Source organism: Lontra canadensis, unplaced genomic scaffold, assembly GCF_010015895.1.
Source record: "Lontra canadensis isolate GAN:19392208 unplaced genomic scaffold, GSC_riverotter_1.0 scaffold28, whole genome shotgun sequence".
NCBI lineage: Eukaryota > Metazoa > Chordata > Mammalia > Carnivora > Mustelidae > Lontra > Lontra canadensis.
Genome location: NW_022631022.1, coordinates 4,304,258 through 4,328,648, shown reverse-complemented (window position 1 = coordinate 4,328,648; position 24,391 = coordinate 4,304,258). Strand labels below are relative to the sequence as shown.

The following is a 24,391-nucleotide window of genomic DNA, read 5'->3' as shown; positions in this document are numbered from 1 at the left end:
TGTGTGTGTGTGTGTGTGTGTGTGTGTATGAATATGTGAATGTGTGTGTTAAGAAAGGAAGGTACAATATAGGTTCAGCAGTGGTCATTCAGTAAAACCAGAGTTCTGTTGCAGAACTGTCCAGCAGCTTGGATTATGAATGCATATGTGGCTCTCTAAATGTAGGTCCATTGAAGGAGTATATTCAAACTGCACTAAAAAATCTTTTGTGGGGCACTGAGTGTCTCAGTCAGTTGAGTGTCTGACTCTTGGTTTCTGCTTAGGTCATGCTCTTGGGGTTGTGAGATGGAGTCCTGCATCAGAGCCCCATGTAGGCTCTGGGCTTGGCAGGGAATCTACTTGAGAAATTTTCCCTCTGCACCTCCCCCGCTCATTTGTGCTTGCTCTCTCTCAAAATAAATAAATCTTTTTAAAAAAGTCTTTCACAAGGAGAAGAAAATCACAATCCTTGACTCTCATTTTCTAGGTCTTTTGATTGGTATCATACTTAATCTTCAGGGAAGATTAGTCAGTTTGTGAACTGAGTGCTTTTGCATGTTCAGGACACTGTTCAGTTAGGATTTGGGCACTGTAGACTCAGAGTATTTTCATGAGTCTGATAAATGTTAGGATTTAAAGAGTTAAGGGATTATTACCTTCTTTATTACAACTTTTAATTCTGGATATGTTGAATTTTTGGTTTCTAAGTGATTGCATTCTTGTGAGAGGTTCTAGTTTTAGAGGTAGGTTGCTGGTTCTTGTGTTCACCTATTTCTGTCTGTGTGTGTGTAATCAACTCATCTGCAGACTGCCATGAATTGGCTTCTGGATAGTAATAGCACCTGCTGTTCCTTAAAGTTAATTTGATGTTGGATTCATGCTCCAAAATGCTATTCTTATTAACCAGTCACTGTTGTAATCTCTAAGGGTTAGAAACCCCCATCGGGTTGCTCCTAGCCCTCCTATAACTTTTAAGTAGATGTCCTTCTAATTAAAGATGAGTTAAAGCTCTAGTCTTCTTGAAGTGACATTTCTAGGCTCTGGATATTTTCTCCCCTTTTTTATCCCTTCCCGTATTCTTGGATTTTATACCTGATTAATGTATTATTTGTCAAATGATAGATTGGTGGGAAACACAGTGGTGGTAGTAGAACATGCCTCAGAAGTCTTTTCTTTCTCATCAATCTATGTGCTCTAAATACTGTTGAAATCTGGACCTGGTTCTCTATCACTAGAGGTTTTTAAATGAGACAGGATTTTTTTAGTACACTTTTAGCTAAGCACAGTTTATGAGGAAGATCATTAATAAGAAATACACTCCTCCTACCACAGGGTGCACTCATATAGACGACTAGATTTGTAGTGGTATCACAAGCTGGAACTTGAAAGGAAGGACCAAAATCTTATATTTAGAGTCTTCTACGCTGGCAGGAAAGAATGTAGGACTAGATTAAATATAGAGAAGGTATTTCCTCTAAATGTTCTCTCTGCAACTCAGCTACTGCTTTTCTTCCCTCACAGATGGAGTCTCCTGTCTCTACACCAGCGGTGCTGCCACTGCACCTTTTGGTACCAGTGGTCAGTAATGACATCTCATCCCCCTGTGAGCAGATCATGGTTCGTACCCGATCAGTTGGGGTCAACACATGTGATGTGGCTCTGGCTACAGAGCCTGAGTGCCTGGGTCCCTGTGAACCTGGGACAAGTGTCAACCTCGAGGGCATTGTGTGGCAGGAAACAGAAGATGGTAAGTGCTATGTGGGACTTCCCATCCCTTCTCAACCTGCTTCCGCCGACACGGGCTTATTGTTGTAAATAACACCAAGTATTTATTAGGAGTCTCAAGTGCCATAGTCTGCTTATGATACCTATCCAGATGACTGCAGCAAACTTCTTAGTAAGATCGTCCAGCTTCTTGAGATTGCCACTTTTTAAAATTAATATCTACCCTCCATATCAATCAACAGTATCGGCCCTTGTATTTAAGCAGTCATTTGATAAATGTTAGCCAGGTAATTCAACTGGGTATATACTCTCCATACTCCTCTGTATCATTTTATATGGGAGAATTTGTAGGTAAATGAACTTTTGGGTCAGGCTTGAAGAGAATAAAGTAATAAAAGGACAGCTGTGGGAGTCAAGGAAATGGAAAACATTCACTCTTAAATTGACTTAGTGTTGGCTCATTGAATATGCAACTTTGGCCTTTTTTAACACCTGGAGGTGCAGCCAGCTCCTTCCCACTGCTTGCCTCATTGCCCAGCCACCCACGCCACTTCATGCATCTGTCACTTAGTACTGATTTTATAGTCCTAGGCAACAGGGAGATGTTTACATGGTCTTGTTTTCAGGCATCCACTAAGCAGTTGGCTCACTGTTGGGTGCTTCTGCCTGAGGCTACCATCCAGACTTCTTGTATGTTCCATTTGCCCCTGAGAACAGAATTTCTTCTATTTTGGAAATTCATAAACCTAAAATTTAGAGGTATAAAGGGAGTTAACCAAGTATTTCTAATCCCTTGGTACCATCTGTGGCAATTTGATTTCAGCACATATATTCTTTTTTTTTTTTTAAGATTTTATTTATTTATTTGACAGAGCGAGATCATAAGTAGGCAGAGAAGCAGGCAGAGAGAGAGAGAGAGGAAGAAGCAGGCTCCCCGCCAAGCAGAGAGCCGGATGCGGGACTCGATCCTAGGACCCTGAGATCATGACTTGAGCCGAAGGCAGAGGCTTAACCCACTGAGCCACCCAGGCGCCCTAGCACATATATTCTTTTTATAAAGAATCCAAGTTCTTGTTAAAGTATGTGTGGTTTATAGAGGCTGGGCCTCAGGGTCCCATCAGGTCTTGGCATCAGTAACCAGACTTTCAAGGCATCCCCCCTCTGGAGTTCAGAGGCCCAGAGGAGCGCAGCTTATTATCTCTAATTATCATAAGCTATTTTGTCAGTTTGCCTATGGAAATTCAGGCGTTTCATTGTGGTCATTCTAATCAAAGTCTGTTCCTCTGAATGTTTTGTTGTGATTCGGTATTTATTTAAAGTCTACCATGCAGTAGGCATTGAGGTGATATAGGTTAAGAATTCTGTGTTTTTGGCTTTCTCATTGTTAAACAACAGTATAGTAAAGCTTCAGCTTTCAGAATAACATTGCTGATGAGGTTTTATTATGTGCCCAAAACCATAATGCCAAAAAAAAAAAAAAACCTATTGTATTAAAAATGGATGCAGAGACAGTGGAGACAGAAGTTGATCCTAGAGGTTGACTCTCAATGTGTGTATTCAGTATACAATCTGGAAATCACAAGTGGCTATATCTCTAGTTTTAAAAATGTCATCTGCCTATGGCCAAATGTCTAAACAGCCACAATGTCTGTTGGAATGACAAACATGTCCAGACCTTAGCTCTGTGACACCAAGCAACCTTCGGGGTCTGTTACCTCAATATATTGAAGATAGAAGACATAAATTTCCTGCCTATTTATTCTATCCATCTTTATGATGGTGACTTTTCTCCAAGGGCAAGATGTTTTTCATATGTGTGAACCTGATAAAACTTTGCAGGAAAGTGAAGCTGAACCTTTCACTCTCTTGGGAACAGTGGTTACTTTGTTTTTTTTAATCCCAGGATCCCTGTTCTCCCTTCTTGCCAAGGCAATGTTAGCACACACACAAAAAAATTTTAAATTATTTCCTCTGCAAAGCTCTGTGGTTGTACCTGGCAGCTTATTACCAAGTTTCCCTGTTACACATTTTGCATGCACCCTGCATCTTATTTCACAGTAGTTATCAAACTTTGTAATTTTATATAATTATATTTTTCCCGTAATATCTATCTCTTCCACTTCTTTTTTTTTTTTTTTAAAGATTTTATTTAGTTATTTGACAGAGATCACAAGTAGGCAGAGAGGCAGGCAGAGAGAGAGAGGAAGGGAAGCAGGCCCTCTGCTGAGCAGAGAGCCCAATGTGGGGCTCGATCCCAGGACCCTGAGACCATGACCTGAGCCGAAGGCAGAGGCTTAACCCACTGAGCCACCCAGGCGCCCCCCACCTTTTTTTTTTTTAAGATTTTATTGATTTATTTGACAGACAGAGATCACAAGTAGGCAGAGAGGCAGGCAGAGAGAGAGAGAGGGAAGCAGGCTCCCCGCCAAGCAAAGAGCCTGATGTGGGGCTCGATCCCAGAACTCTGGGATCATGACCTGAGCCGAAGGCAGAGGCTTTAACCCACTGAGCCACCCAGGCGCCCCTCTTCCACTGTTTTAGAATTCTGTGAGCTCAGGGACTGTTTTGCTCATCATCAAATATCTAATACTTAACACCTGGCCTCTATAGTAGGCCCTCAAAAATATTTGAGTGAGTGAATGCTTACATCTAGTCATTGTCATTTCTAGATCTATGTTAACATGTATCTAATGGATATTATAATAATTGTCTGAACTTAGAAACCATATCAAATACTTTATAAAATTCTAAACCTTCTCTGAAACTCAGAATAATTACTGCTGTCACCAGGTAGTGAGATCACTCTCATCTATTTATATCTGTAAGATTTTCAGTTCTCCTACTTTTAATACCATATTTTCTCCCATTTACTATATTGTGTTTCAGGGCTTAGTACCTTTAGAGAACTGTTCTGCAATTAGATACTATACTCTGCTTTCTGGCCCTCCCAGAGGGCCTTCACCTGAACCATCAGTTGGCAAAGGTCTGAACTGGGATCAGAGTTGGTTTACATTCCTTTTCATCTTCAAGTGACAGAGATTTCCTGCAAAGATCATTCTCTGCAGATCTGTAAGATACGGTATATTGAGTCAGTCCTCAAGTTAATAATAAGAACTATATACAGATACTTTAGAAAAAAAAATCCTTCAGCCTTCTAGGATTTTTATCTGCCACCTGACTCTTTGTACTTCTGTCTGTCTCTTTTCCCAGCAAACTACTATCTTCAAATAGAAAAATCCTTAGAGCTTAGAGAGAAGCTGTGAATGCTTGGCCTCTGAGGGAAATGAGGATCATGAGGTCCTTGTAGAACTGAGCTACCTTGCTGAGAACAGGTGTAGGGGTCAGGAGCTCAGTTCTTCCTGGTTTCTTTGCCTACCTGTCCTGCAGTATTGCTTCTTTCTTCCCTATCTCTCAGTGCAAACCTTGCCTTGGAGACATTTTTAAATTCCTGCAGATTCCATCTCTTTTTAGGCTGTTCATAATTCAGCCAGCACTGCAAAGATCATCCCTGACCAGGCTCAACTAAGACCCAAGTGTAACTTGGAATGTTTTCTTTGGCTTTTTTGAGACTTAGCACTTATGTGGAGGATTGATTCCATCTGATTTCATTTTGTCCCACCTTACTTCAAATCAAAATAACAGGGGTGCCTGGGTGGCTCATTTGGTTAAGAGTCTAACTCTTCGTCTCAGCTTAGGTCTTGATCTCAGGATCGTGAGTTCAAACCCCATGTTCAAATGGGGTTCTATGCTGGGCATGGAGCCTACTTTAAAAAAATAATCGAAATAACAGGTTCCAAATCCATTCCTAGTTCACAAGACTTACTTTAACCCAGGGTTCTAGAACAATGTATAATAATCCTTAAGGCAGACCATGTTCTTTTACTGAGGCAAAATTGCTTTCTGGCTTCTATGATGTTTTTAAGAAAGGCAAGGCTGACTTTAAATAGGAATTCCAGGAGATGCTGTAGGTTTTCCTTTTTAAGCAGCCACACTAAGTGTAGCATTACTTTATCAAATGTGCTTTCTGGAAGAATTTGTGGTATAGTGGAAAGAGCACCGGAGTGAAGAATAGGAGAGCCGTATACTAGTTGACTATGCCATCTTAAAATACTAATATCAATGATGAAATTTCACTATACACTTGTCATATAGAGTTGTTTTCTCAGAAAAATGAAACTACTCGCCTTGCCGGTCTCCCATTCAGATCACCCACATTTTTCAACTCCTGATCCTGTCTAACAAGTGGAAGAATTCACAAAACCCAGTTGCTTTTGGTGCAGGCATTTGCTAGGTGGTAGAAGCTGAGCTCACAGTACTGCTTAGCGATCCCTTCATTCACCTTTAGCACAGTACTGCTTTAGCAATCCTGTTGCATTCACCTTTCCCAATACTTACCTCATTCTTGATTCATTAGCACAGTTCATTCTCTCTTCATGCTCTTAAGCAACTAGAATCAAAGACACTTGCCTAAACCCTCCCGCTTCCCTCTTCTTTATTAAAATGTATTTTTGTGTCCTATTATTTCTTTTTTCTCCTTATTCTGAAGATTCTTTAAGACTTTATACCATGAATTTTATCTACTTTTCTTCATCTTCATTATTTCCCCTTCTATTTAAACTCCCGCTGCAACAGTTACTTAGAGTGAAAGTTTTTTCCTCATCTTTGCTACCCTTTTGAATTTCTCTCCTTTTCTTCAGTACTTGCTATTGCTCTTAACAGTCTCTTTTCACCTACTCAGTATCGTATACCATTTTGCCATCAGATTTCTTCTGCCACCATTTGACTGAAATCATCTTGTACCAATGATCATCTGTTTTCCCAAGGTCTTTCCTCAGTCCACCCTAGACTTTTATTTTTTTTTTAAGATTTTATTTATTTGACAGAAAGAGATCACAAGTAGGCAGAGAGAGAGGAGGAGGAGGAAGCAGGCTCCCTGCCTAGCAGAGAGCCCGATGTGGGACTCGATCCTAGGACCCTGAGATCATGACCCGAGCCGAAGGCAGAGGCTTGACCCACTGAGCCACCCAGGCGCCCCACCCTAGACTTTTAGAAGCTCTACTGTTTCTCTATTCTTGAAACTCTCCTCTCGTCATTATCATACCTCTTAATCTCATTTCTTGGGATCGGAGGGAGACAAACCATAACTGACTCTTAATCTCACAAAACAAACTGAGGGTTGTTAGAGGGAGGGGTGTCGGGAGAGGGGGTTGGGATTATGGACATTGGGGAGGGTATGTGCTATGGTGAGTGCTGTGAAGTGTGTAAACCTGGTGATTCACAGACCTGTACCCCTGGGGATAAAAATACATTATATGTTTATAAAAAAATTAAAAATTTTAATTTAAAAAAATCTCATTTCTTTTTTTGACTGGTTATTCTCTTTATTTTGTGTCAGTCCCTCTTCCTCCTTGTATTTATTAAGTCAGAAGTTCCAGAAGGCTTTTAGGATGCTGAAATATTAGTCAGTTCTGCTCTGTTGGCCTTTAGGGAGGGCCTGTGGCAACTTGTGTCCCACTCCTTTCCCCCAGACAAGCAGCCTTATCCACAATATATTTTTTTCACATCCTGTGTATGCCATAGTGGAGAAAGTTGAGGAAACATTGACTTAAGAATGGGATTTTGCTGGGGCACCTGGGTGGCTCAGTGGGTTAAAGCCTCTGCCTTAGGCTCAGGTCATGATCCCAGGGTCCTGTGATCGAGCCCCGCATCGGGCTCCCTGCTCAGCGGGAGCCTGCTTCCTCCTCTCTCTCTCTGCCTGCCTCTCTGCCTACTTGTGATCTCTGTCTGTCCAAAAAAAAAAAAAAAAATTAAAAAAAAAAAAAAAGAATGGGATTTGGCTATAAGGAACGGAAGATGAAGTAATAGTGATTTAATAGAAGAAAATTCTGAAGGTAGGCAGTCCAGGGCCAGTATGATGACTTCTAATGTAATCAGTGTTCTAGGCTCCTTAAAGTTACTTCTTCATTGCAAAATTGCTAATGTAGCTCTAAACATCACATTTACTTTCCAGGCTTGAAAATGAAGGAGAAGACGGGTGCCTGGGTGGTTCATTGGGTTAAGCCTCTTTGGCTCAGGTCAGGATCTCTGGGTCCTGGGATCAAGCCAGGCATGGGGCTTTCTGCTCAGCGGGGAGTCTGCTTCCCCTTCTCTCGAGGCCTGCCTCTCTGCCTATTTGTGAGATCTCTCTGTCAAATAAATAAGTAAAATCTTATTTTTAAGATTTTTAAAAAAGAAAGAAAATGAAGGAGAAGAGTAAAGTAGCTTTGGCTTCCCACCTAATCTGTTTACCTTTAATAAATTTTTCCAGAAGCCAGATCTAAGACTTATGCCTACATCTCATTGGCTACCCCTTCTGCAAAGGAGACAAGGAAATACTGTGTTTTAACTGGATACGTTATTTACCCACACAAAATAGAGTCATATTAAGACAGATGGGAAGCAGCCTTCTCTGCCGTTCTTCTTTGCATAACCTTCATATGTCATAACTCCCACCAGAAGTCATCGGTTCAGTAGCTTTCTTTTAATAAGTGCAGTCTTTTATATTCATGGCTTCAACTGTCTCCCTTGTATCAACAATCCCCATATCATTATCTCTAGACTTGACCTTTTGCCTAATCCCATTTCACATATCACCCGAAGCTTATTTCTTAAATTCAGAATGTCTAAAAAAGAATAATCTTTCTCCTGAAATTTTGATTCTCTTTCCCTCTTCTCTATTTCTCTTTATTATACCTACTTTCATTATCTATATTACCATCCTATCTGTTTACTAGGCTCAGACCTCCCTAGAATTATTTCTCTTACTTCTTTACCTTTTTTTTTTTTTTTTTAAGTAGGCTCCACACCTAGCATGGAGGTCAGGGTTGGCCTTGAACTCACAACCCTGAGATCAAGACCTGAGCTGAGACTGAGTCGGACACTTAACCCACTGAGCCACCCAGGCACCTCTATTATTCAGCTTTTTTTTTTTAATAGCTTTTTAGTAGTTACTCTGGGGATTACAATACGTGTATTCAACTTTCCACAGTCTACTTAAAATTTGAATTTTTTTTGCCACCTCAAGTGGAATGTAGTGTTTAAGATCCTTTACCTTCCCTTCTTTATTTTGTAATTGTCTTATGCTCATTACCAAAACAGGTAAAATCAAAATAAGAATGAGATCTGAAGTTATATGAAATCCAGATTTTATTGTCCATACATAAAGTTTAATTGGAACCTAGGCACACATCATGTATTTTCAGCCACTGTGCGCTAGAGTGGCAGATCATATGGCCTGCAAAGTCAAAAATACTCACTGTCTGATCTTTTACTAAAAAGTTTGTAAACTCCTGGTCTTATGTATTACATCTAATACATTGAGAACCCCATCAGACAGTCTTTAAAAATTTTTCCCTTTCATTTGTGTGTTATATACTTTAAAGACTCAAGAGAATGGTTTATTATATTTACCCATATACTTAACATTTCTGTGGCTCTTTCTTCATTCCTGGTGTTCCAGTTGTCTATTATTTTCCTTTTGTCTAAAGAATCTCATTCTTTTGGGGCAGGTTAATTGGCTATTAATTCTCTAAGAATGTCTTTATTTCACCTTAATTCTAAAAGATATTTTTTCTGGGGGCACCTGTGTGGCTCAGTGGTGTAAAGCCTCTGCCTTCAGCTCAGGTCATGATCTCAGGGTCCCCGCATCAGGCTCTCTCCTCAGCAGGGAGCCTGCTTCCCCCCTCACCCCGCCCCACCCCCGCCTGCCTCTCTGCCTACTTGTGATCTCTGTCAAATGAATAAATAAAATCTTTAAAAAGAAAAAGGATATTTTTTCTGGATATAGACATCTAGGTTTACGTTTCTTCTTATAATTTAAGATTGCTCTATTTCTTTGTACAGCTTCCATTGTTCCTAAGAAATACACAGTCACTTAAGTCATTGTTCCCCTATAAGTAATGCGTCACTTTCCTCTATTTGCTTTCAAAGTTTTTCATTTTGATTATGATGTGTGATGTGTCTGATGTGGATTTCTTTTGTGTTTATCCTGTTTGGGGGTTTACTTACTTAACTTCTTAAATCTGTAATTTTCTTTTTTCAAATTTTTAGAGTCTTCAGCCATTACTTGAAATATTTTTTTTCCATTCCACTGTCTTTCTCCTGCCCTTTTAGGAGAACAGTAACATAAATATAAGCAGTCCTTATTAATTTCCACCTGAGATTCCTGTGTGCTTTTTCTCCTTTATTAGACTATAAGATAGCTGAAGTCAGGAATTGCATTTTATATATCATTTTATTTCCCCCAAGAACTAGTTCAGTCTTTTCACAAAAAGTAAAATAACCAGTAAATATTTGATTAATAAAATTGTTTGTGCCTTGTGCTTTTGTATTTCAGGTATGTACGTAAAAATCTAATTTTTTGGTAACTTCTCTTGGGTTCACTTGGTATATATTGAATAAAAATAATGAGGGATTTTGTAATCCTTACTTCTTCCCTCTTCCTTCCCTCCTCCCTCCCTCCCTCTCTTCACTCCTTCCTTCTTTTCTCTCTTTCTTCTACCTTCTTCCTCTCCTCCCCTCCGCTTTCATCCCACTCCCCTCCTCTTCCTTCTTTTCTCCTTTTCCTTCCTTTCCTTCCTTTCTTTCTTATGTCTTCTACCACCAATCTTTGGAAGTTTCAAAAATCAGAGATAAAACTTTAGGTATTTTGAAAGGAAATGGTTTGAGGTTATATTCTGAAGAACTTGAGCATGGAGAAGCAGTCATAAGAGGAATATGGGGTGCTGAGTGGGCAGACCCCAGTCTCTCCTTCTGCTACCCCACCAGATGCAACCCAGAATAGTTATACTTAGGGGTGATTTATATGTTAGGCTTCTTTGTGAAACTATATTTGAAGGGGATTCTGTTGCTAGAAAAAGTTTCTCTGTCTTTTATCTGGGTTCACCTTCCCGCTGCAAGAATATCACTCCACTCCACTCAAGAATATCAGAAATACCAAAAAATATCAGAAAGACAGAAGTTACAGGGCTGTAAAACCATGTTTTTGAAGCTGAAGCAGGTACAACTCCCTTGTATGTCATGAAAAGCTGTATGATAAGTTTGGTATATCTTCCAAAGCTAAATTCTAGCTTAAAGATTTGGTGGGGAGGAGGGAGTTTCAATTTTTTTTTTTTTTAAGATTTTATTTATTGGGGCGCCTGGGTGGCTCAGTGGGTTGGGCCGCTGCCTTCGGCTCGGGTCATGGTCTCGGAGTCCTGGGATCTAGCCCCGCATCGGGCTCTCTGCTCAGCGGGGAGCCTGCTTCCTCCTCTCTCTCTGCCTGCCTCTCTGCCTGCTTGTGATCTCTCTGTCAAATAAATAAATAAAATCTTTAAAAAAAAAAAAAAAAGATTTTATTTATTTATTTATTTATTTATTCATTCATTCATTCATTCATTCATGAGAGACCTAGAGAGAGGCATAGGGAGAAACAGGTTCCCCAAGGAGCAGGGAGCCTGGTATGAGACTCGATCCCAGGACCACCTGAGCCACCCATGACGCCCAGTTTCAATTTTTATATCCATTAAAGGTTTGTCATATATATGCACAAGCAAACATAAAAAGTCTATGCATCCCCATCCCCACATTTTTATTCAACAGCTAAGAGTGTCAGGAACTGTTTGAAAGTAACTGTTTCATGGACTAATAGTGTCTTAAAGGCATAATAGTACAGAATAGATATCTGAACTAGTGTCAAGAGAGTTGGATTCCAGAGCAGATTGTACCATTAGCTAGGTTGTATCATCTTGGGTAAGTTTCTTAACTTATCCTGGCCTTAGATTTCTAATTTCTGGGGGTCTGGACTAGATCTGCACTGTTTAGTACAATGTTTTTGTTGGGAAAATGCTGTTCAGAGTGGTAATCCAGTCACATGTGATACTGAGCACCCTAAAATGTGGCACATGATACTGAGGGTTATTAAATTTGTTTGTTTTAAAGAATTTTATTTATTTGACAGAGACACACAGAGAGAGGGAACACAGGCAGGGGAATGGGAGAGGGAGAAGCAGGCTTCCTGCTGAGCAGGGAGCCTATTTGGGGCTCCATCCCAGGACCCTGGGATCATGACCTGAGTCGAAGGCAGAGGCTTAATGACGGAGCCACCCAGACACCCTGAGGGTTATTAAATTTAAATGGCCACATGTCGCTAGTGGTTTACTGTATTGGGCAGCATAGGGGCTAGAAGAGCTTTACATTATATATACTCTAAAAGTGCAAATATACACTGTAAGAAAGAAGGGTAAGTATATGGGAGGATGAAGAGGGTGGGTAAGTAGCTGACATCTGCACAGACCCAGGGTGACTTCTATGCCTCTGGCCCCTGTTACCTGGGAGAACATTTGGCCCTGCTTCAAGCTCAGTGGTTGAGCCTTGTGCTTGGTCTGTGGGTTGCAGTTTTCTCATTATCAGAGTAATAGGCAGTGGTTTTGCTTAGCAGGAAGTTAGTTTGCCTGTGGTAGCTCCACTGAAAACCTGCCTCAGCAGTTCTTTTTCCTCATCTGATTGCAGATCCCAGCTGCAGGTCTTTATCCTTCTTGCTAAAAAGAAGGGGCTGTCCATTCATCATATTTCATGGAACTGATAACCTTGGTAGTTATCCTTGGTATATTCTGTGTGATTCTGATGTAGGAAAGTATGTGTTTGAACCGTGAAGTACCTAATTTTATATATTTATACTGGAAGGTTACACTGGTTCTCAGCTTCTGTTTTTTCTTTTATCTTGGCTATAATATACAGTCCTTCACCTTCAGTCTTGCCTCAGGCAGCACTTACCTTGAGAAAGAGATGGTACACAGTGACCAAGCTTTGTCCACTGCTTAGCTAGTTGCTTACTAGCCTGACTCCCGCAGAAACAGCTCCACCAATAGCTCAGTCATAAAGAGTCTAGCAGCCATTGTCTGGCACCACAAATCTTCATAGCAACAGACCACCACATGGCAACAGCAGTCACACAAAGGAAACATTAGGGAAATCAATACTTACTTTCTCCCACCCCTCCCCCACCCAAAACATCAGCCAGCACATTTTTCCCACCTAGCAGCTTATTCCCAGGGGATGCTTTAGGGCAGTTGCTTGTCTATATACCCTTGTGGATTATGTTATCTGCCCACTGTCATATACTTAAATCCTGAAGCCCTAAAGATCCTAAAGAATTTTGGTTACAGACTTTTTTGAGCTTCATTTTATGAATTGCAAAATAAACTAAGCAGGGGAGAGAGATGTCCTTTTGTGCACTGTCACCCCCTACCTCCCTCACCCCTGCAAAGCACAGTGGGGTGGTACAGTTGGCCAGACTGTGGACTTGGCAGATAAGCAAGGTTGCTTCCAATGAGATTCTTTTGATATTTCAGTTGTTACTTTAAGATGGGTTCAGAGACAGACCTATTTTGTTATTAATGTCATCCTTTAACAAATAATTTAGTTCCTAATACTTATCTATGAAACCCAATAAGTGATACTTAGGCAATAAATATAGTCTGATATAAACTGGGACTGATCACTAGCCCCAGTTAATTTAGCTTTGGCTTATGATTCCAAGAGGTAAAAGGGATAAGGTGGTTTAACTGGTCCGGGTCATAGTGTCCACTTTGTAAAATTGGGAGGTTGGACTACATATCTCTGCACTCCTTCCAGCTGTGATATTTACAATTCTGTGATCATTTGTGTGGGACAGACAAGAGAACTGTCTTTGTTAATCACTGGTTGTGGTGAGATCTGCTGGAAGATGTTGTTGAACCCTCTGGTCTCAGTGCTTACACTGCTAAAAACAGGTCCTGGCCCTGCCCTGGTTGATAAAGCTGCTGTAACAATGATGGGCAGAAGCTATTAACAAATTTGGCAACCGGCCTTTTCTCCCACAGCAGTAGTTTTCAGACCAGTTCAGGCAGAGCTTTGCTCCCAGGTTGCTGCTGCTGCCTCTTAATGATACCAATAAGAACTCCCTCTTCTCACTTCTCCCTCTCTGTCTCTGACTCCTTTATGAAACAAGAGGCTATTCTGCACCTATTCTGATACTTCATTATCCTATCTCCCTCAGGCTTTACTAAACAAAGAAATCATAGGGCATCAACTTTATAATTTAGGCAGCCGGAGATCATTTCCCCAGGATAGGGGTGGGTAGGTAGCTCATTCCCCCTGGCATGAGGCAGCATTGCTAAATGGCCCGTGTTTTGTCTGCCAGGCTTAGGCTTTGTTAAACCCATTCAGCATTCTCTGTATTTGAGTTAAATTATAGTGGCAAACCAAGCCCCTGTACTTTTAGGAGGGTAGGGGTTAGGGAAAAAATGGAAAGTGTGTCATTTATAGGCCCTGCTACTTGCTAATTGCTCAAGGAATTTTTGTTTAATCCACTATCACTGTGCTTACTCCTGCCAGATCCTTTATTTCCCCTAGTTGCTGCCTTCATGGCCTTCTCCATAGCAACAAGCTCTGTGACAAAAAGGCTATGGTGAGGAATTGAGTAGTTCCCCCTCCCACAAGCTGTACTCTATTTTCTGTTTAGTATGTCTTTAAAAAGCTTAAAAGACTGTTATCGAATACTTCTCTACCCCCACTGAATTCAGTACCAAATGTAACTTTTTCACCCTGAACTGTTTCAGTGAACAACCTGCCTTCTTATTTGACTCAGACTATGCCCATCTTTTGAAAAATTTCTTGTATCCTTCAGTACATGAAATACTGTGCATATTCCCATTTACCATGCTCCCCTCTGCTTTTCAGCTTTTATTCTGCTCCTTAGAATCATTCTATTAAAAAAATCTAATAGAAATGGAGAAAGAATGGATGAAGAAGGTGGAAACCCTCCCCGACCATCCCTCAAGCACAGTTGCGTTAGATGCTAGGCTGTTCCGCTATGGAGTTTGGGCAGACTGCCCAAAGTAGAGAACTAGCTTGCTAGTATAGAACCAGCTGATCCTGCTACTGATGTACAGGAGTCACAAACCTAAGTGTTTTTGTTTTTAATTTAATAGGTCTTACTGAACATTAATAGAAATAGAAATATGTGCACAAGTCATAAGCATGCAGGTCATCACATTTTCAAGGTGTGCCCACTTCATGTTATCAGTACCTAGATGAAGAAATGCATTATTACCACAACCTCAGAAACCCCTTCATTCGTCCCTTCCAACAGCTAACCCCTTCAAAAAAAAAAATCAATTCTGCCAGCATCATAGATTAGTGTTCTCCATTTTGAACATTATATAAATAAAATCATTATAGTGTATACTTTTTTAGGTCTATCTGTTCAACATTATGCCAGTGAAATTTATCCGTGTTGTTACACGTAGTGGTACTTTGTTTATTCTCATTATTTTATAGTATTTCATTATGTGAATGTAACACTATTCAGTTGTTGATGAGCATTTGGATTGTTTGCAGTTTGGGGCTGTTATGCAAAACACTGCTAGAAAAATTGTTCTATATGTCTTCTGAGGAATATATATACACAATCCTATTCTGTATATACTTAGGAATGGAATTCCTGAGTCCTTAGGTGCACATATGGTCAGCTCCAGTGGATATTGCCAGTTTTCCAAAGTGTCTAAACCAATTTATACTCCTCCTTCTGATTAGAATCCTGGTTGCTTTGCATCCTTATCAACACTTGACCTTACTTGTCTTTTTCATTTTAGCCATCGTGTTTGGTGTATGTGTGATACTAATTTGCATTTCCATGAAGATCATGAAATCAAGCTCTTTTCATGTGCTTATTGGCCATTTGGAAATCTTTTATGAAGTGCATGTTCAAACCTTTTAACCACTTTGGGATTCGGTTGTGTTTTTTCTTACAAATTTGTAGGAATTTTTTTGTATATTCTATGAGCTCTTTATCAGATACATATGTATTATAAATGTCTTCTTATTTTGTATCTTGCCTTTTCTCTTAATGGTACTTTTCATGAATGGAAGTTCTTCATTATTATAAAGTCTAGTTTTTCTTTTTTTCTTCTATAGTAAGTGCTTCCTGTCCTGTTTAAGGAAATTTTGCCTTTTCCAAGGTAATAAAGATATTTTTTTACGTGTTTTTGAGAATTTTATTTTTTTTTTAATTTTCATATATAGATTTACAGTCTATCTGAGATTGATTTTTGTTTAGGGTATGAGTTGGGAGTCAAGATTCTACTTTTTCCGTATGGTTACCTAATTGACCCAGCACCTTATTGAAAAGGCCATCCTTCCCCCCCCACTCCCCCCCACCCCACCGCACTGCAGTGTCACGTCTATTATGTCAAGTGACATAGGTGTGGGTTTATTTCAGGACCCTGTCTTCTGTTCCATTCATCCATTTGTCTAGCCTTATGTCAGTACTGCACTTTTTTTTTTTTTAACAATTTTATCCATTTATTTGACAGAGAGGGATCACAAGTAGGCAGAGAGGCAGGCAGAGAGAGAGAGAGGAGGAAGCAGGCTCCCCGCTAAGCAGAGAGCCCGATGCGGGACTCGATCCTGAGATCATGAGATCATGACCTGAGCTGAAGGCAGAGGCTTAACCCACTGAGCCACCCAGGCACCCAGTACTACACTTTCTTAATAACTATAGCTTTATGAGGCTTGGTATCTAGTACTGTAAGTTCTTCCAGCTTTATTGTACTACTTCAAGATTGCCTTGGGTATTCTTGGCCTTTTGCATTTTCATATAAATATTAGGATCAGTTTGTGAATTTTTATGACAAAAAACACCCTGCTGAGATTCTGATTGGGATTACATTAGATCTACAGATAAATTTGAGTAAGACCCAAAGTTTTATCCTTTTATTTAAGCTAGTGTTACTCAGTTGGGGATGGCAGGGTGGTGCATGAGATCAGAGCAAGTCTGTGGTATCAGTTGGGGAGCTTGTTTAATTAGAAGATACGTTGACGTCCCTTACTCCTAATGTTCTGAATTAGCAGGCTCAGTATAGAGCTTAGGTATTTATTATGAAATGGCTTCCCAAAGAATTATAATTTGCTTCCACCACCACTGTGTTCCACCCCACCACCCCCATTTGAGAGCCACTAACCTAGACTGTAATCTTGGCTAGCAGCAGTAATTCATTGAGGCTAACTGAGGTAAAATCTGACTGATTTAATCAATACAAGGTCTGCTTTGGGGGCTGTATTTCCTAAGGCTACTGTAAGAAAGTACCAAAAACTAGATAGTTTAGAACAAATTTATCTCATAGTTGTGGAGACTAGATGTCAGAAATCAAGCAGTAGGACTACTCTCTCTGATACTTCAGGGAAGAATGCTTCCTTGCCTCTTCTAGCTTCTGGTGTTTGCCGGTAATCCTTGGCATTCCTTGGCTTATACATGTCATCACTCCAGTCCCATGGCTGACTTCTCTCTGTGTGCCTTCACATCTTCTTCCCTCTGTGTGTCTGTTAGTGTGTCCAAATTTCCCCTTTTATTAGGACACCAGTCATATTGGATTAGAGCCCACTTAAATGACCTCATTTTAACTTGATTGCCTTTGTAAAGACCTTGTTTCCAAATAAGATCACATTCTGAGGTGTCAGGGGTTAGGACTTCAGTTCAACCAATTGAGGGGGACACAATTCAACCCAAAATAGAAGCCATTGAAAATTTCAAAATAATTATTGTCACAAGTTAGAGAGAGGAAGGAAATCCAGAAGTGTTTATAATCCTAAGAGACGCTGCTTCCCAAAGCCACTCTGGGCAGAAGATCATCCACTCTGATCTCAACCATTCCTCTCTCTACATCACTATCTCCTGTCTTTTTTGGCTCTGAGAACTACAATGTGGTTTGGTTCTGCTCTGTTAACAAAGCCTGAAAATGCCAAGTGGATGTTACCGAGAAAGAAAAAGAGGCTTCAGCAGTTAGCTGTTTCTGTCAGCCTGTACCTGAAAAAGGCTGAAAGGAAAAGTGTCTCATGTAGACTAGCCCCCAGCCATGTTCTTATCCTGGTTCTTCCTGTTAGGCCATAAAGCAGTAAAACCATGGACAAGTGTGATTCCATCTCAGCCTCAGGCAAGTATTTCTTCAAAGCTGTCACACTGAGATGATACCATCCCCTCTTATTTCCAGTAGCTTTCAGACAGGTACTCCAGCTGGACAGCCGAGGGCGTGATGACCTGTGCTGAGCTGCCTCCCATTGTGGGTAGAGTGTGTGGTTACCTCAGCCAGAAGAAAGGGAGGATGTGAGATTTCAGGGTGTGGTGAGCCAGGCTTTGTTGCACTTAGATGAAGTTTCCATGGTGTTGGAACTTAGAGATGGGAGGAGGTTTCATATTAGATCTTTACTCTTCCTCCCCAGCCACCCTGTCCCCATAGTCTGGGGGTAGAGTGGCCTACATTTGATAGATGTCCCACTTTGGCCTTATATCTCTACCCTATACCAGTTCTCTGCGTGTTTATCCTTTAGCAATAACAGATCTACCTAACCAACTCCCCAAATTGGTGCTTGCTTGACAGTGGTTTCAGCTGGCCTTTTACTATACTTTTGCCTGAAATTCTGCGGAGAGAAAATACCATGGTCATGTAAAAATTGTTCCAGGATGATGGGTGTTACCTTGTGCTTTCTTGGCTCATTCAGCCCCAAAGGATCCCAGAAATAAGGGCTTAGGATTTTTGTTTCCTGTCAGTCCCAGAACTGAAGGCAGAAGAAATTGAAGACACCATTTTCTACAGCAGTGGTTCCCAGATTTTGCTGCACATTAGAATGTGGGGGCAGGGGCGCCTGGGTGGCTCAGTGGGTTAAGCCGCTGCCTTCGGCTCAGGTCATGATCTCAGGGTCCTGGGATCGAGCCCCGCATCGGGCTCCCTGCTCAGCAGGGAGCCTGCTTCCTCCTCTCTCTCTGCCTGCCTCTCTGCCTGTTTGTGATCTCTCTCTGTCAAATAAATGAATAAAATCTTTAAAAAAAAAAAAAAAAAAAAGAATGTGGGGGCAGGGATTTAAAGAGCTGGTGCCCAGGTCTTGCCCAGTTAAATTAAATCACAGTGTATGCAGGTAGGAACCAGGTGTCAGTATTTTTTTTTAAAGATTTTATTTATTTATATAAAATCAAATAAATAAATAAATGACAGAGAAATAGAGCCCAAGCAGGTGGAGTGGCAGAGGGAGAGGGAGAAGCAGACTCTCTGCTGAGCAGGGAGCCCGACGTGGGGCTCAATCCCGGGATCCTGTGGTCATGACCTGAGGGGAAGGCAGACACTTAACTGACCGAGCCACCCAGACACCCAGGTGTCAGTATTTTTTTTTTTTTAAGATTTTATTTATTTGACACAGAGAGAGAGAGATCACAAGTAGGTAGAGAGGCAGGCAGAGAGAGAGGGGGAAGCAGGCTCCCCGCTGAGCAGACAGCCCCATTCGGGGCTCCATCTCAGGACCCTGAGATCATGACCTAAGCTGAAGGCAGGGACTTAACCTACTGAGCAACCCAGGCGCCCCCAGGTGTCAGTATTTTTAATCATCTAGGGTTGTGTCCCATGTGCACCAAGTTGGGGAACCACTGTTCTATGAACTTCAAACATTTTGGCTGAAGACTTTATTCCAAATTGCTTTATATAACCTCAGAGATTTATACTTAAGAGTATTAATAAAGGGCTCCTAGGAAATATAGATCTTCTTTGGAAGTATATTCTCTAAGGGAATAATAACCACACTTCTGCCTTTGGGTTTCTAGTTTTGGAAGATTCATACGTGATTTGATCCTTCCCTACAGTCGGATCCCTGACTTGCAAATGAATGGATTGCCAGGATAAATGAGATTAAAAAAACAAAAAACAACAACAACAATGACAAAAACACCTGGAGATAATTGCTGTTAAGCTGATCTGAGGTTCTGCCTGCTTGAGATTTGGTAGGACATAAGAATTTATAGCATAGTAAAGCATTCTCTCCAATAATTTTCACAGCTGTAGACAAATTTGGGGCCAGAGTTTTAAAATATGACACTCTTAATCAAAGTTCCTGATATTACTATTGGTGAACCCATAAAAAAGAATAGTTTTCAGAATGCAGCCGATTTAGGGAAAAAATCTTAGGTAGTAGATGAATTACAGATGGCCCTAGTTTTCCTTAGTCTTTTCATTTCTTAAAATGACTTCCTTGCATGAATTTCTAATTCTATTCACCCTTTTCCTACACCTCTGGTTTGAACTTTAGTCCTGGAATAAACAGTGCTCAAATTTTGCCTTATCTCTAATCACAGGACGAGTTTAAGCATTAGTACACCAGAGATCAGCTGTGAGAAATAAATGATTCCTCTGTTCCGCCACTTAGGGTTTCCACTGATGTTGGAGTTTCAAACCAGCCTTCCTCATAAGCATATCCTTTTGTAACTCTCTTCTCAGTCCTCCCATTTTCCTGTGGTGTACTGCTCCAGCCCAAGATGCCGCTATACTTATATCTTTCCAAAAACTGTGACTGACTGACTTCTGCTCCACACCTATCTCTATAGAGAACTAGAAAACTTGAAGTTTTCTGGGAGTCAAGACATTTGTTGCAGATGCATCCTCCTCCTTCTTGCCCCATTGACAAACATGTCTGTCATTCTCATTTAGAAAGAAATTAAACCTATGCAAAGCCATCTTAACAGGCCCTTGATCATTTAGTGGTGGCTAAAAAGATCTTTGGCCCATATAAGAAGTATGGGGAGTAATAAAGAGGGCTTTACCAGGAAAGCAAAGAGAAGAGCACAACTGAAGGCATATTTAATTTTCAGAGAACAGGACTACATTGTACCACACTTGGGCATTAGTGTAAAAAGTGTTAGCAACAACCGTTAATGTTTCTTGTTAACCACTCCCATTAGCATTGGCCATTAGCTTAGCTCTTTTTGTTTCTCTAACCACATTAAGGAAATACAGCTTCCAAGGGAATCTTTTTTAAGGTGACAAGCTTTTTAAAAAAAAGAAGGAGAGGGGTTCCTCAGTGGCTCAGTCGTTAATACTCTGCCTTCCTGCCTTTGGCTCAGGTCGTGATCCCAGGGTCCTGGGATCGAGCCCCACATTGGGCTCCCTGCTCAGCGGGAAGCCTGCTTCTCCCTCTCCCACTCCCCCTGCTTGTGTTCCCTCTCTTGCTGTCTCTGCTTCCTGTCAAATAAATATATAAAATCTTTTTTAAAAAGGGGGGGAAGAAAAGGAAAAAAGGGTCTTTTAAGGGTACCTGGGTGGCTCAGTCAGTTAAGTGTCTGCCTGTGGCTCAGGTTATGATCCTGGGGTCCTAGGATCAAACTCCGTGTTGGGCTCCCGTGCTCAGCAGGGAGCCTGCTTCTCCCTATCCTGCTCCCCCTGTTTGTACTCTTTCTCTCCCCCGCATCAAATAAAATTTTTATAAAAGAAAAATAAAAAAGGGTCTTTTAAAAATAATAGATGATAGAACTAATGTTTGCACACCCAGGAATAAATCCCTTTACCATGGCTTCTGCCTTGAGACATGAGTCTTAGGAGTCAGTTGTAAATTTCATAGAACATATGAAATGGTTTGGTACGAACAGGCTCTTGTTATAGGCCCACTTGTTTTTAAACTGTGCAAACGATCTGATATGTCATCTATAAATGGTGAGCAAAGTTGATGAGTTCTTGATCCAGTGGGTAACTTGGTTTTTGTTGTAAAAGTTACTAAGCTGATGGGGCGCCTGGGTGGCTCAGTTGTTTAAGTGTCTGCCTTTGGCTCAGGTCGTAATCCCAGGGTCCTAGAATTGAGTCCCACATCGGGCTCCCTGTTCAGCTGGGAGTCTGCCTCTCCTCCCTGCTCGTGCTCTCTATCTTGCTTTCTCTCTCAAATAAATAAATAAAATCTTTTTTTTTTTTTAGATTTTATTTATTTGACACAGATCACAAATATGTAGAGAGGCAGGCAGAGAGAGAGAGGGGGAAGCAGGCTCCCCTCTGAGCAGAGAGCCGGACGCGGGACTCGATCCCAGGACCCCCGAGATCATGACCTGAGCTGAAGGCACCCGAGATCATGACTTGAGCTGAAGGCAGAGGCTTAACCCACTGAGCCACCCAGGTGCCCCAATAAATAAAATCTTAAAAAAAAAATAAAAGTTACTAAGTTGAAAGGTTGAAATAGAGAAACTTTTATATGTATCTTTAGACCAAGAGATCCTCTACTAAGTCACATCTAGTAAGAGGAGGCATGTGGATGCTTAAAAGTCTTCATTTTGAGCTTTTCTATACTGTACTTTGAATTCATGATGAGAGGTAGTAAGCTATAATTTCCTTCTGCATTTTCTAGCCCACTACTAGCAACTATTATTTTGTCTTTTTTTTTTTTTTAATTACATTTTTTTACTGAGTTAAAAATGCCTGGTTTCTTGGATAGGACACCAAAAGCATGGGCAATAAAAGAAAAAAAATAGTTAAATTTTATTCCATTGAAATTAAAAACTTTTATTCATCAGAAGATACTGAGAGTTAAAAAGACAACCAACAGAATGAGGAAAAAGTATTTGCAAATCATGTATCTGATAAGGGATTAATGTCCAGAATATATAAAGAACTCCTGCAACCCAACAGCAAAAATACCAAACAACCCAATTCAAAACTGAGGAGGAGCACCTGGGTGGCTCAGTTGGTTAAGCGTCTGCCTTTAGCTCAAGTCATGATCCTAGATTCCTAGGATTGAGCCCCAAGAGTCTGCAGAGTTCCCTCTTCAGCAGGGAGCCTGCTTCTCCCTCTCCCTCTGCCCTCCCCACCCCCTACACTTTCTCTCTTGCTCACTCTCTCTCCCAACTAAATAAATAAAAGTTAAAAAAAAAAAAAAAGGCAGAGGACTTGAATAGACATTTTGCCAAAGAAGATAGACAGATGACCGGTAAGTGCACAAAAAGATGCTCCGCATTCTTAATCACAAGGGAAATGTAAATTAAAACCACAGTGAGATACTTCACACTTACTAGGAGGGCTGTTATCACAAAAGGAAATAGAAAAAGACAATAGCAAGTGTTGGAGATGATGTGAAGAAGTTGGAACCCTTATGGATTATAGATGGGAGCATAAAATGTCATAGCCATTGTGGAAAACACTGTGGTCATTCTTCAAAAAGTTAAACATAGAATTAACCTATGATCTAGCAATGCCATTCCTAGATAGAGACCCCAAATAATTGAAAACAGGTGTTCAAACAAAACTTGTACATGAATATGGACGGAAACAACCCAATGTCCACCAACAGATGAATAGATAAAATGTGTATACCTTCAATGGGATATTAATTAGGCAATGAAAAGGAATGAAGTATTGACACATGCTACAGTGTGGATAAACCATGAAGACATCATGCTAAATGAAATAAGCCAGACACAAAAGAATAAATAATATATGATTTCACTTAGATGAGGTATCTAGAATAGGCAAATTTAAGGAGACAGAAAATAGAAAAGAGTTACTAGGAGCTAGGAGTCAGAGGGAACAGGGAGTTTTTGTTTAATGGTCACAGAGTTTCTTTTTGAGGTGATGAAGAACTTTTGAAAATAGGTAGTAATTATAGTTCTCAAAAAAACTGGTAAAACTTTTTATAGACAATCTGGGAGAAATCATAAATCACAAAGAAGAGAGAACTGCTGTTGGGATTTTATTGTATTACACATACATTTTTTGTTTTAGTTTTAACAAATTGGGACCTGTCTCTGTGTATTTATATTTGTAATCTTTGTTTATGGATGAATATATAATGAGCATTTCCCGGTAACCTTTTTTTTAAAGATTTTATTTATTTATCTGAGAGGGGGAAGAGAAGGAGATCACAAGCAGGAGAAGGAGCAGAGGGAGAGGCAGAAGGAGACTCCTCACTGAGCAGGGAGCCTGATGCAGGGCCCCATCCCAGGACCCTGAGATCATGACCTGAGCAGATGCTTAAGGCAGATGCTTAACTAGCTGAGCCACTCAGGTGCCCCCTCTCCTATAACATTAAATTGTCTCCTGCAACGTTGTTAAAAAACCACACATTCTATATTAAAGGATGTATCATGGTTGATTTAATCAAATTACATTCCCTTCTCTTTTTTTTTCATGACTTTAAAAAAGATACTTCTGAAAATTTTCAGCCCTTTAAGAACTTAGCTTTTTCATATCATCAATAAAATACTCACAAAGGGAAACACATTATGTGTCTCATAATAACCTTCTAGCTTTGCACTGTTGAATTTCTTCCTCTAGCTCTTTTTCCTGTTTCTGTCCTCTTGCTGCCTTTTACTTTGACATTTTCTTTTTTGCTTCTTGCCTCTTCTGCTCTTTGCCACCAACATGCGGCTTTATTGCTGCTTCTGTTTCTTTTCTGGCAGAGAGAGGTCAAACATAAAATCAATAACCTCCTTCTCAGCCAAAAATAAACCTACAAGTGTTGATGTCTTTCACTCTAGTCCACAATTTTATTCTCAAGTGCAGTACACAGACCATTTAGTGTTTTACACCTGGAAATGTGGGCTGCTGAGAACCAAGAAAGCATATCCTCATCTTGTGAGACAACATAGTTAAAAATAAAAGCTTTAGAGTGAGACTGATTTTGATTCAGATCCTGGCTTTGTATCTTATTTAGCTGTGAAACACAGGAATAGATTGTCTAACCTTACATTTCTTCACCTGTGAGATGGGAATGATAATACTTTGGAGATTGCTGAGAGGATTAAATATGAGATAATATATGAAAGACTTGGGCGCCTGGGTGGGTCAGTTGGTTAAGCATCTGCCTTCAGCTCAGGTAATGATCCCAAGGTTCTGGG

General features: G+C 40.5%; 1 protein-coding gene across 2 annotated transcripts in view; it reads left to right on the top strand.

Annotated features, from left to right (window-relative positions):
* ZNF609 (zinc finger protein 609) overlaps window positions 1-24,391 on the top strand; it is a 219,238-nt gene that overhangs the window by 161,765 nt on the left and 33,082 nt on the right. For both annotated transcript variants that reach the window (XM_032864721.1, XM_032864720.1), the window contains exon 3: window positions 1,501-1,726. In XM_032864721.1, the coding sequence (XP_032720612.1) occupies window positions 1,501-1,726 (226 nt within the window). The remainder of the gene's footprint in view (window positions 1-1,500; window positions 1,727-24,391) is intronic.